The sequence below is a fragment of the Pseudorca crassidens genome, chromosome 2, assembly GCF_039906515.1.
Source record: "Pseudorca crassidens isolate mPseCra1 chromosome 2, mPseCra1.hap1, whole genome shotgun sequence".
Taxonomy (NCBI): domain Eukaryota; kingdom Metazoa; phylum Chordata; class Mammalia; order Artiodactyla; family Delphinidae; genus Pseudorca; species Pseudorca crassidens.
The window spans coordinates 48025336-48037394 of record NC_090297.1 but is presented as its reverse complement, the minus strand read 5'-3'; the positions used below and the strand labels follow the sequence as shown (position 1 = coordinate 48037394).

Sequence of the window (12059 nt, the reverse complement as noted above, 5' to 3'; positions counted from 1 at the left end):
ATCTAAAAAAGAGGAGTGAATACTCAGCTCGATATAAGAAATATCTTGATGTTGACCTCTACTAGACAGGAAAATACTGTAACTGTCAAAAGTTAAAAGAATTAAAAGGATCCACAGCCAGACTGTCCACATTAGAAAAAAACAATCTTGGCTCTTGTGTGGGTTTCTGTGGCCATGCTCATTATCTGGGATGAGTGGGGGAGATAAAGAGAGAACAGTCTTGGGTGTGAAATCTCTTTTGTTTGGCCATTAGCCATCTTTAGTGAACGGCCTGGAGTGGGAGACTGATTACTGATTACGACTCCAGTCGATTCTGTGGGCTCTCTGCCTCAGTGTCATGAAAAATGCTAATTGCCTGCTTCTTTGGGCTCCTGACTTCTGACAGAGAGGCTTGTTTTTGTTGAAGTTTCTGCAAGGTCACTCCCAGTGTGGGACCTCCACGCTGGCAGTGCCTTCTGCTCCAAGACAGGGACATGGTGTTCTTCCTGACAGCATCCTTGAAGCCTTTGCAAAATGGGGAGTTTACTCGGTGCCCTGAGGACTGTCTCCATTTAAATTCAGAGTTATTTCCCGGGTTATGAGATGAGCAGGTTGTGATGAGGCTGAGAACCGCTCTTCCCTAATGGAATGAAGTGCAGTCAACAGTGAACTAACTGCAGGTGTGATATTTACTTTATCCCGTTAGGACTTCTATTCCTTGAAGACTTAGTGAATCAGACTCATGGAGTGGATTTGAGATAAAGTCTGTACGGAAGGGGTTTGTAGTGACCCTGTACACTTTCTCAGTGTGATCCAGACTCTGGGAGTCCACTAGCCTCTTTTGAATAAATAAATAAATGCATTCATGTATTGAATTATTCAATACAGCTGGGAACTGTGGGTCCACTTTCTGCCAAGCACCATGCTAGGTTCAGAGAACACAGATGAGTCAATCCCTGCCCCCACCCTCAGGGAGCTAACACGTAGAGGAGACAGGCATGAAGACAAAGTCAGTGAGGTGCCCTGGTGCTGTGATAGATGCTGTGAGTGAATTGAGTGAAAATGTGTCTATTTGTTAGGCAAATGCCAGGCTCCGGGGATACCTTGGCTAACAAATCTAACACAGTCCAGGCCTTTCTGGAGCTTACAGAGGAATGAGAAGGAGGAATTTAAACGGATTATTACAAATGAGATTAATTTGTTGCAAGGAGGCAGGGGGATTATCAGGAGAATACTGTGGACACATCTCAGAGGGGACATCCCAGGTAGACCTCTGGGATAGAGACACCTGGACACATGGCGTTGTGCTGAGACCTCAGGTGTCGAAGGGGAGGGGGGAGAGGAGGGGGGAGGATAGGGAAGGGTGGTGGCTTCAAGGCCTAAAGAACAACAGGTGTAAAACTGCAGAGCACAGTGTGCTCAGAGCATGGCTTGTTGGAGGATCAGGATGAAGGCCACTGTGGCAGGAATGTGAAAAGTAAAAGGGAGGGTGGTCCAAAATGAGGTCGATGAGTTCAACAGGGACCATATTTATGGGGGCCTTGCAGGATATTTAAGGAGGTTCATTTTAGTTATACAGCAATATACCTATTTTAGAGCTGTATGCTCAAAAATCTTTTACTGATAGAAATGTGATTAAAACAAAAAAACAAAAAAAAAAAAAAAGAAAGAAAAATGCCCTGGAGACCTTCTTCTGTGGACTCAGGCAGACCTGGGATTAAATCCTGGCTCTAGTACTTACCGAGGTGAATCAATTTAAACAACATGACCTCTCTGAATTTCTGGCTCTGGATCTAAAATATGTGGATAGGACCCACATACGATTGCCTTAACAGTAAGCTGAGCTCTACAAAGCACAGCACACAGTTCTGGCCATGGTTAGAGTCTCTAAATATTAGTTTTAAATGTCATCATAGACGGTTAGCTCTCAGAGATCTCTGGAAAGCATTTTCTCTCTATGAATGCTCATTGGTACGTGGGGAGGCTGAGCCTCCAAGAGGATAAATGACTTACACATAATCCCATAGGTGAAGGTATAGGAACAGAGACCACACCTGAATCCAGGCCTCCTTACTTCCCAGCCAGTTACTCCTTTTCTTCCATGGCATGTGGTTTCCAGTCATAAACCCTGTATCTTCCTCCTTTGGAATTCCAATCAGTGGTATATTGAAAATTCAATTCTCAGATTACTTGGAGAGTTTTGGATTAAGATTCTTGACAAAGCATCCCTTATAGTGATTGTTCATCACTGTTGCTTGTTTATGGAACCTAGTAAAGCCAGTGCACCAGGGCAGAAATCTTCAAACCATTCCGCTTAGGCTCCTTTCCTCTGATGTGAGTAGGAAAGCACTAATGAGGTGGTGCCCCTCAGGCCCTCCCTGTCTCCCAGGCATGTATACCCAGCCAGCCACAAATGCAACTGAACAGTGTTTCTCCCACTTAAGGAGATCCCTTGGAAACATTTAAAAAGAAAGTCTTGGGCTTTTAAGAAAACAAAGAAAACTCTATGAAAATACCTTTGCTGCGTAATGTCTTTTATTATTACTGATTTTTATCCTTTGTGAACTGGTAACATGTTTAAAATATTATTATAAATTTGAAAACCCCAAATCAAAACTTTGTTTTGAAATTCTCATTCTGAGGACACAGTTTGAAAAATAGCACCTCCAAAGAAGTTTTCTACATAAAAAGGTTGCTGTTCGACCACTTGCTGTTCCTGGTGAGCTTCCAGAATTATGAAAGTCTGAATCAACTCAGTCTACTGTGTCCCTCCCACTAGGCTCAGAATCTCAATGGGTGGGATTTAGGAATGTGGTTTTTTGTGTCTGTGTGTGGGGGGTGTGTGTGTGTGTGTGTTTTAAACAGGTGATTCTTCATTAAACTAGAATTAGAAAATGACTGCAATAATCTATTGACATTTCCACTAGAATGTAAGCTCCACGACTAGAGGGATATTTATATATTTTGGTCACTGCTGTATCTTTAGCACCTTAGAACTTATAGTGAGCCCTCACTAGAGAGCTTTATACTTCCCCAAATGTTGCTACACTGTTGTTTTAATCTAATCCTCACAACAGACCATAACATAAATAGCTCCTGTGGCCTAAAGAACAAAGCCCAAAAGCTTTAGCTTGGCTTCCAAAGCCCTTCATTGATTAGACCCCTCCAGCCTTTGTCAGCATCACTCAAGCCATGTGTTTGAACACAGTACTTTGCAAGCACATCGATTGTCTCAGGCTTACCCCAAATCAATGTAATCAAAATCTGTGGAGTGATATTTATAAAAGCTGCCTAGATGATTCTAAAACATAGTTAGGGTTGAGAAACACTCAGTCTAACCTAATTACTCACTGTCTCTGAATATTACCATAATCTTCGTTCCTCTAGAAAGCAGCTCCCTTACTTCTCTACCTGTTGAATCCCTGCTTTTTCACCAGCCTCCCTCAAACGGCATCTCAACTCTGCAGCTGTTGCTAATCCTCTCCTCACCAGACAGAAAACAATTCCTCCTCCCCTCGGCTCTATATGACATTCACAGTCCTGGTCATATTTTGTAAAGCTATGTGTGTCTCCTTCTGAATTGTGGCTTCCAGACAGGAGAAGAGACACTTTTCACTTACCTAGGTACCACAGAAAGCTAGCACAGTGCCTTGCACAAAGAACACTGAGGCGGTGCATTGTAAAGATGATGATAATATAATTAGGGTGACCACACAATTCACCATCCAGACTGGGATACGTTTGAGAATAATGAGGGGTGCTAGTAATAATAGCGTCAGGACAAAAGGTATAAACAGGGACTGTCCCAGACAAACTGGAAGTATGAGCACCTAGATAACAATGGCCAACACTGACTAGCTCTTACTGTTTGCCTGTCACTCCTACATGCTGTCTGTGTGTCATTTCTTTGACCTAAACAATGACCCTATGTGGGAGCAACTGTTCTTATCTGCACTGAACAGAGAAAGATGCCGTGGAAGACATGTAAAGGAACTTACCTAAGGCAACACGATTAGGGGCGGGGTGGGAGAGGTGGCACTTGAACTCAGGTCTTCTGAATCCAGAGCTCATGCCGCCCAGTGGAGGAGCTCAGGCCTCAGTGTACGACAGGATGAAGCTCTGTTCACAGCTCAGCTTGAAATAACTTTAGTTACCTCTCTGGCTTTAGTGTCTTTATCCATACAATGATGGCAGTGCCTCCTTTCAGTAACCCTGGAGGATTAAATGGGACATGGGATGAGAAGATCAGGCGAGGTGTGTGCGCTTGTGATGTACTTGCCTTAAGAGAAAGCTATCTGCCAGTTTACTGTAGGCTCCATCAGACATCTATCCAAATAGCTGTGACACAAAGCGAGAAGTAGTAAGTGCTATGACAGGTCACAGGAGACCCCATAGCCTAATGGGTAAAAGCATGACATTTTGCTTGAGACCTGGGTTCAAATTCAGGCTGTCATATTTGAATAGACATTTCTCCAAAGAAGATAAGCACATGGGCAATGAGCACATGAAAAGATGCTCTGTATCATTAGTCCTGAGGAAAATGCAAACTGCAACAATGAGGAGATTTCACTAAACACCTACTAGGATGGCTAAAGTTAAAAAAAAAAAAAAGACAGTAAGAGATGTAGCAAGAACAGCTGGTGGAGAAACTGGAACCCTCATACTTTGCTTGTGGGATTCTAAACTGTTGGAGCCACTTTGGAAAAACAGCTTGACAGTTCTTCAAAAAGTTAAACAGAGGTACCATATGACCCAGCAATTTCTCTTCTAGGTGTAATCCTAAGAGAATTGAAGAAATATGGCTATGTAAAAACTGGTACAGAAATGTTCATTGTAGCACTATTCTTAATGGCAAAGAAATAGAAACTGTTACATGTCCATCAGCTGTTATGGTATATCCATACAATGGAATATTATTCAGAAAGAAAAAGACAAAGTACTGATACATGCTATTAAATGGAATGATCTTGAAAATGTGATGCTAAGTGAAGGAAGCCAGTCACAAAGGACCACCTATTGTATGATCCCATTTATATGAAATGTAGTTTGCCTCCAGAACAGGCAAGTCTATAGAGACAGAAAGTAGATTAGTGGTTGCCTAGGGCTGGTGGGCTCGGGGAAGATGGGGAATAACTACTAATGTGTACAGGGTTTCTTTCTGGGTTGATGAAAATGTTATGAAATTAGCTAGCAGTGATGGTTGTATAACTCTATGAATGTACTAAAACGACTGAATTGTACACTTTAAAAGAGGGAATTGAATGGTATGGGAATTAAATCTCAATAAAGCTGTTATCTAAAAACATTCAGGCGATGCCCTTGGCTTTGGGCATTGGTGTCACCTTCTATAAAAATAGGGCTCATGACAGAGACTAACTCAAAGAGCAGATGTGAGGATTAAATAAGAGACTGCATGTAAAACTCTTGGCACAATGACTGGTATCGTAAATGCTCGATAATAGATGATTTTCCTTAAATACATGACCTTTCTCCTGTCCATCCTGAAGCAGAGGGTCAGTGGTGCTTTCAGCAAAATAGGCTGGGGATTCATGATAACTTAGGATGCATGAAGATTGACACTCTCCTTCACACTCTCAAGTCGTATGTGCCTCTGAAGGAACAGTGTTATGGCTCTGATCTCTGTTATTTATTTCTTAACTTACATATTTGAGACCTTGCTCAAGATGTGCTCATGAAAAATTACCCTTTTAATGGTGGAGCATTTAATGAGAAACCGGATTATCTACTGCATAAGTGCCCTTCATACAAATTAGCTTGGCCCTGGGTCCTAATCTAAATTGGGCTCTCTACTTTCCTCTAAATGACCTAATATTTTCTTATTAATCTCTGCCCTCGTTCAGCTGATCTAGCTCTGCTTCCTCTTATGAAGCATGCTCCTGAACAGAGCTCTGTGCCCTGACAAATGTTTCTTAAGGCTGTCTTTGTATCTGACTTATGGACATTTTTCGGACATGACCTGGAGGCTGGAAGCTGTTTCTTCCATTTTCAAGCCATCTCTCCAATGGAGTTTTAATGCTGCCAGTGTATTAAATATCAACAGATTTGGGCCAGGTGAGTTTTGGTAGAAGTTTAGATGGGGCTTCACAGGGAAGTCGAATAGATGAGAAGCAGTTAATCATCGTGGTTAAGAGAACAGGCTTGAAGACACAGAACACAAGCAAACCATAAGCCTGGGCTTTGGCATCAGGCAGATCTGGGTTCAGGTCCCACTCAGTGAGTTTGGACAAATTACTTGGCCTCTCAAACCTTCAATATAGATCCTTGTCTATAAAACCTAAGTAATAGTACCTACCTCTAGGATTATTTCCAGGGCTAAACAAGTTGGTGCATATAATGAGCTTTGTACAGGACATGATAAATCCTACCTGGTATTGTTATTATACTTAAACTTTGGAGGAAGTTCCAAATAGTGAAAGGGGTGCTATTAGCGACTGAAATAGTGTCAGGAATTGAAGAGGCAGAGATGGTATTTGCGATAGAATAAGGTAGAGTAAGATAACCTTCCCAAGAAATAGATCAAACCATAGGCCACTCCTACCAAATCTTGCATAATAATGCAGGGAGAGGTGACCTGTGGTGCTCACAGCTGGATGTCTGTACGTATAGGGTATATCAGGCAAATGTTCTTCTCTTTGCTGTTAGCCTTAGTCTCTGACATCTGCCCTCACTGATCCCGGAGACTTAATTTTTACATTGATTACACATACAGACGAATCATCCATGTGTTATATTTGCCTTATGGAAAGTAATTCAAGAAGTTTAATATGCTAAAAGTCAGCAAGGATGCGGTAGAAAAAATACCAAATGGGATTTGGGGACGACAGTTCCAGGCCTGACTATGCAGACGTCCTTCTTTTGTGTTTTCCTGTCCTCAGCTTTGTTTCTTCTATGTGCTTCTTTTACTGAGCTGATAACAGGGGCAGCAACTACCATTTATAGAAAACTTACCATGTGAATCCATGCTTTGCACATACTATCTTATTTAAGTTACTATTCATAATGACTCCTAAAGTAGATATTTAATCTTCATTCAACAGTTAAGGAAACAGAGGCTTAGCAGATAGTTTAGTTGGCTTACAAGTGAGAGAGCCGTGGTTTGAAATGAGGATGTCTGGCCCTAAAGCTTATACCTTCTTACACATCTAGCAGAGAGCACTACACATTTTTGTTTGCAGTCATCAAAAACTTGAGCCTCTAGGGGCATAGACTTTGTCTCATTCATCTGTTGCCAGTGAGTAATAGCATCTGGCACGGAAGCGATGCTCAGTATGGGATGAATGAATAAATGAATGAAATGCAAGCCATGTTTCGTCAATAGGAAAGCATTATATGATGGTTAGCTATTGCTGTTGTTTTTTGGTCTATTTTAAGTGTGTCCTCAAATAATTCTCAACCCCACATAATGGAAAGGCCTCAGTTTGTCCATCATGTGGAGAGAAGAAATGGGCTGAATTATCTCCAATGTCCTCATATCTAAGTGTCAGACTGATGAAAGAAGGCATGATAGAGGAGGTATCAGAAGTTGAAGTTAGTGATGTTCCAGGAGGTGAATATCAGAAGCCTTAGGGCATTCCAGGTTTTAAGAACCACATAAGCAATGCCCCAACCTGTGACTCCTTTGATGGGAGTTTGCCGAAGTTAGAGATTTGAATTCCTATGTATTCTTTCTTTTTTTTTTTTTTCTAACTATATGAACGTGGACAAGCTATTTGAACTCTGTGACCTTCATCTTTGTCATCCGGGAAATGGATATGGTTGAGTCGTTGTGCAGAGGGGGTAAAGTTTATGAAACATCTCACAAGAAAGATGTGCTCAGTTCACAGTAACTTTATTGTCTTCATTTTATGTGGATGTGTTTGAACTTCTGGTTGATGTGTCTCGGCAAAATATTATGCTAGTAATGATTGAGAAAGCTGTTACGAGGTGTGGGCGCACCGTACGAAGAAGTATGGAAGCCTCTTTCTGTACACGCATGAGTTAACAGAAGAGACATTGTAAAATCATTTTTTGATAATTGCCCCCGAGTCACTGCTTGATACAAAGCAATTACTCTGGAGTCTCACTGTAAAACAGCCCATGGAATTGGGTGTAAGGAGGGTCTTGGACCCGGGCCAAAGTCATATTAAATGCTGGAAATGCTGGAGAGGCTCAGGGCTAATACTATTCTAACAAGAATGTCAGACATAAACTCCTAGTGGGTGATGATCGTTTGTTGATGACCTAGTGTGTATCAAAATCCGTATTGGCTACTTTATACGTGTCATCATGTTTATTTATCTTAATGCCCCTTTGGGATTGGTTATTTTTAACTCTTTTTTTTTTTTTTTTCTCCCTGAGAAAATGGAGTCTCAGAGAGAACTGTGTAATTTGCCTGAGGATTTAAAAGGATAGAGCCAGAATTTGCATACAGGAGTCTTACCATTCTTTTGTCCGTGGTCTAATGATTTGACTTCCATAGCATGTAGGTGAACCAGAGAACCAGTCTCGGAGCTGCGGATAGTTAAAGCCAATGGGCCCTGAACACCTACTTATCTGAATCCTGCATTTCTCTCTTTCTAGGTCAGGATCGCAGTGAAGCCACTTTGATAAAGAGGTTTAAAGGTGAAGGGGTCCGGTACAAGGCCAAACTGATCGGGATTGATGAGGTTTCCGCAGCTCGGGGAGACAAGTTATGCCAAGACTCCATGATGAAACTCAAGGTACTGCACAAGCATTTTAATTTAAATAGTGTGGGTTTGATATGACCGAGAGGAAGAAATGATTACAGTCATTCTGGTAAACATATTTTTTTATTCATATACTGGTATATTACTTGGTACACTGATGACTCACTGCATTTATTTATTGGGAGGACATGTCAATCATTTAGCAAATGTTTGTTGAGCATCTCCTATGTGGAGGTATTTTGCTAGCCCCTGTTGTACAGTTTTTGAACATATCACATGTTATTCAATTGTATCTTCACTGTGCGATGCCTGCAAAAATAAAAGTACAGAATCATCAAATTGTGCTGTCACTCAGATTTTATAAATTTTCTACTTGATTTTTGAATAAATTTTATATATTTCACCATATGATGAATATGGTAAAAGATGATATATTAATAAAGAAGCTGATTTTATTCATTCTTGAAATTTCTATCAATGTCCCCCAAATACTTTAAAGGGAAAATGTTATAAAAAGTGATATGTAACTAGATATTGACATTTGGCGGTATCACGAAGAGATTGATGATTTTAAATGCTTTAAAGAAGGCTTTTCACTGAGAAAACTAAGAAAGAAATAGAGAAAATTTTTAATATGCAAAATAAGAAAATTATGTTATTAAATAGCCTTTAAAAACATACAAAATTGAACATTGTTTGTTCCCAGATTCTGGTCTCCATGTAGTCTGTGTCTCTTTAAAAAGTAATATAAAATATTAGAAAAACAGATGATTTAGCAAGAAGTTTACAAGCTATCTTATGCATTTAAGACCTATAATTTAATTATTTTCCTGATTATAGAATTCAAAAAATGCTCATTGTAAAAATTTTGAAAGTACAGAAAAGTATGAGGGAAAATTAAGCTTATCCACAATCCCACCACAAAAAGAAAAATCAGTATCAGCATTTTTGTGTGTAACTAACACTCTCTCTTTGTATTTTTATATACATTTGTGTATATGTATATGAACCATACACATATATGTAGTGTAATTGGAATTACTATTTATAGTTTCATATCTTGTTTTCTTTCTCCCTAATAATACATCATGAGCATTTTTTCTTATCTTCTAATAGTCCCTGAGGATACAACTTGGTCAATGTAATTTTTTTTAATGTAAGAAAAAGGGAAGAAAAGAAAAGGAAAGAAAAAAGAAAAGAAGGCTGGCCAAATGCCTACTAATATTAAATGAGACAATATCTATAAAACACCCTCTACATTGTCTTTTCTTTGATAGATGCTTAATAAAGCACAGGTATTAATTTTTTTTTATACTGTACACATTTTCTCAACAGTTTAACATGTATATTAGATGCTAAGACTCCCTGTAGTATGGCTGTAGGAATCATTCTTTTTAAAAACTCTTAATTTTCTAAACTGTGTATCATTACTTTCTTTTTTTTTTTTAGCTGTTACACAGCAAACTTTATTTTAATAGTTATGAATCTACTACAAGGCATACTAGAAAAAGGTATAGAAGACATTAAAATCATGAGTTCACAGATTGTCTCCTTGGAAGAGGTTAATGTATCCTTTTATAAAAAATAATTAAGCGGGACTTCCCTGGTGGTGCAGTGGATAAGACTCCACGCTCCCAATGCAGGGGGCCCGGGTTTGATCCCCGGTCAGGGAACTAGATCCCTCGTGCATGCCGCAACTAAGAGTTTGCATGCCGCAACTAAGACCTGATGCAACCAAATAAATAAATATTAAAATAATAATAATAATTAAGCAATGTTATAAGATTTTAGGACAGTCCAGGAGTGAGCCCCCTTCTTCTGCCAAGTTCAAGTCTGAGTGATAAATACACAAAGGAGTCCAAAAGGAAGAATTCTAAATTCCAGCTTCATGACTGATAAATGCTGGTCTGGAGGATGTGACATAGATACACAGCCACAGGGCATCCTTGAAAGAGACAGGCCATTCCACTTGGTTTGTGGGGTAGTTGGATAACTTCAACGTTCTATGTTCACCCACCGTGACCCCTGCTCTGCCCCAGAGCAGGACTGTGATTCACGCATGAGATCAGACCAGAACACAACCTCTCTACCAGCGGGTAGATTGCAGAGAGAGAACCCAGAAAGACTGAGCCAAGGAGACCCTAGTCAAGAATGGGGATAAAGGCCTGCATCTTGATTCTTGCTGAAGTTGCTCCTTACTGAGTATGAGGCCAGGCAAATGGAGATTTGCTTTCGACAAATATTAATTGAAAGACATCAAGAAACTCTCCGGTGGCCTGGTTCTCACCCAGAGCCACAAGTCTGCTGAGAACAAGAAAGAGGCTGGTGCATCTTCCCCCAGCATCCTGGTAGATAGCGTTCACCAGGCATGGGTCACAGAGCACCTCACTGACAGCTGCTTTCATAGAAGCATGGAGGTCTCAGCGTATGTGAGACAGGAGTTGGCCTGTGTGCCCTGAAGTTCTCCCTCAGGATTAACACTGGGCCAGGCTAGCTGTACCAGGCCTGGCCAGGATTGCCGACCTTGGCGTGTGTGTGTGGTGGTGGTGGGGGGTGTTACCTGCAGTAAAGTACCCCATCTGTCACCCCTTGTAACTGTGAGGTCCCCAAAGCCCTGGAGAGTTGGTCCAACCATAACACGCTCCTGTCAAATGCTCTGAACTTGATGGTTCTTGGTTCCCAGACAATCGTCTTTCGTTATTTGCAAGTTGCAGAGCAGAATGTTGACATTTCTGCTCCCCGTAGTGTTTCTTTAAGAAACACAGAAACATAAACGATCGATTCTCCATTTGGCCACTTGCCCAGGAAGGAAAGACAAAGAAGTACAAAACGCCTGTTAGCCTTGCAAAAGGCCCACTTGTTCATGTCAGGCCATAGGAGAAAAAAATTTTTTTAATCTGTTTTTCTTTGCTAGGCTTTCTGAAGCTGGTGCCTCTTCCTGTTTTAGAGAGTTTTCTCTTGGATTATAGAGATTTAAGAGGGGATTCATAATGTGAGTATGAGTGAGCCATTGCCTGTCCACCAGCGAAGCCTCATTGTCATTGTATTTTAATTTAGTCAACAACGCACTTTTACATATATTATCTCTTTCGCTCTTATGAGGTAGCTATTAGCTTCCCTGTTTTGTAAATAAAAAATCTGAGGCTCACGGAAGTTATAGGATTTGCCCCAGAACCTTCATTTCATCTGGGATAAGCCCAGAATTCAAGCCTGTATCTCCAGATGTCCAGAGTTTGATAAGATATAGTCGAGTGCTTTGTTCTATTCTGTTTTGTATCTGCGTTGAATCTATCCTGGTTCCCCAACTAGAGTTTAAGCTCCTACCAGTAAGCTACATAGCCCCACATCATTGACTTCCAAAGCAGTCAACTTTCAGAGGTATCGGGCAACATG

At 40.6% G+C, this 12059-nt stretch overlaps 1 protein-coding gene across 2 annotated transcripts in view; it reads left to right on the top strand.

Moving 5' to 3' along the window:
• Nucleotides 1-12059, top strand: part of DAB1 (DAB adaptor protein 1) — a 1170471-nt gene that overhangs the window by 1017851 nt on the left and 140561 nt on the right. For both annotated transcript variants that reach the window (XM_067726314.1, XM_067726315.1), the window contains exon 5: nt 8560-8699. In XM_067726314.1, coding sequence (XP_067582415.1) covers nt 8560-8699 — 140 coding nt within the window. The remainder of the gene's footprint in view (nt 1-8559; nt 8700-12059) is intronic.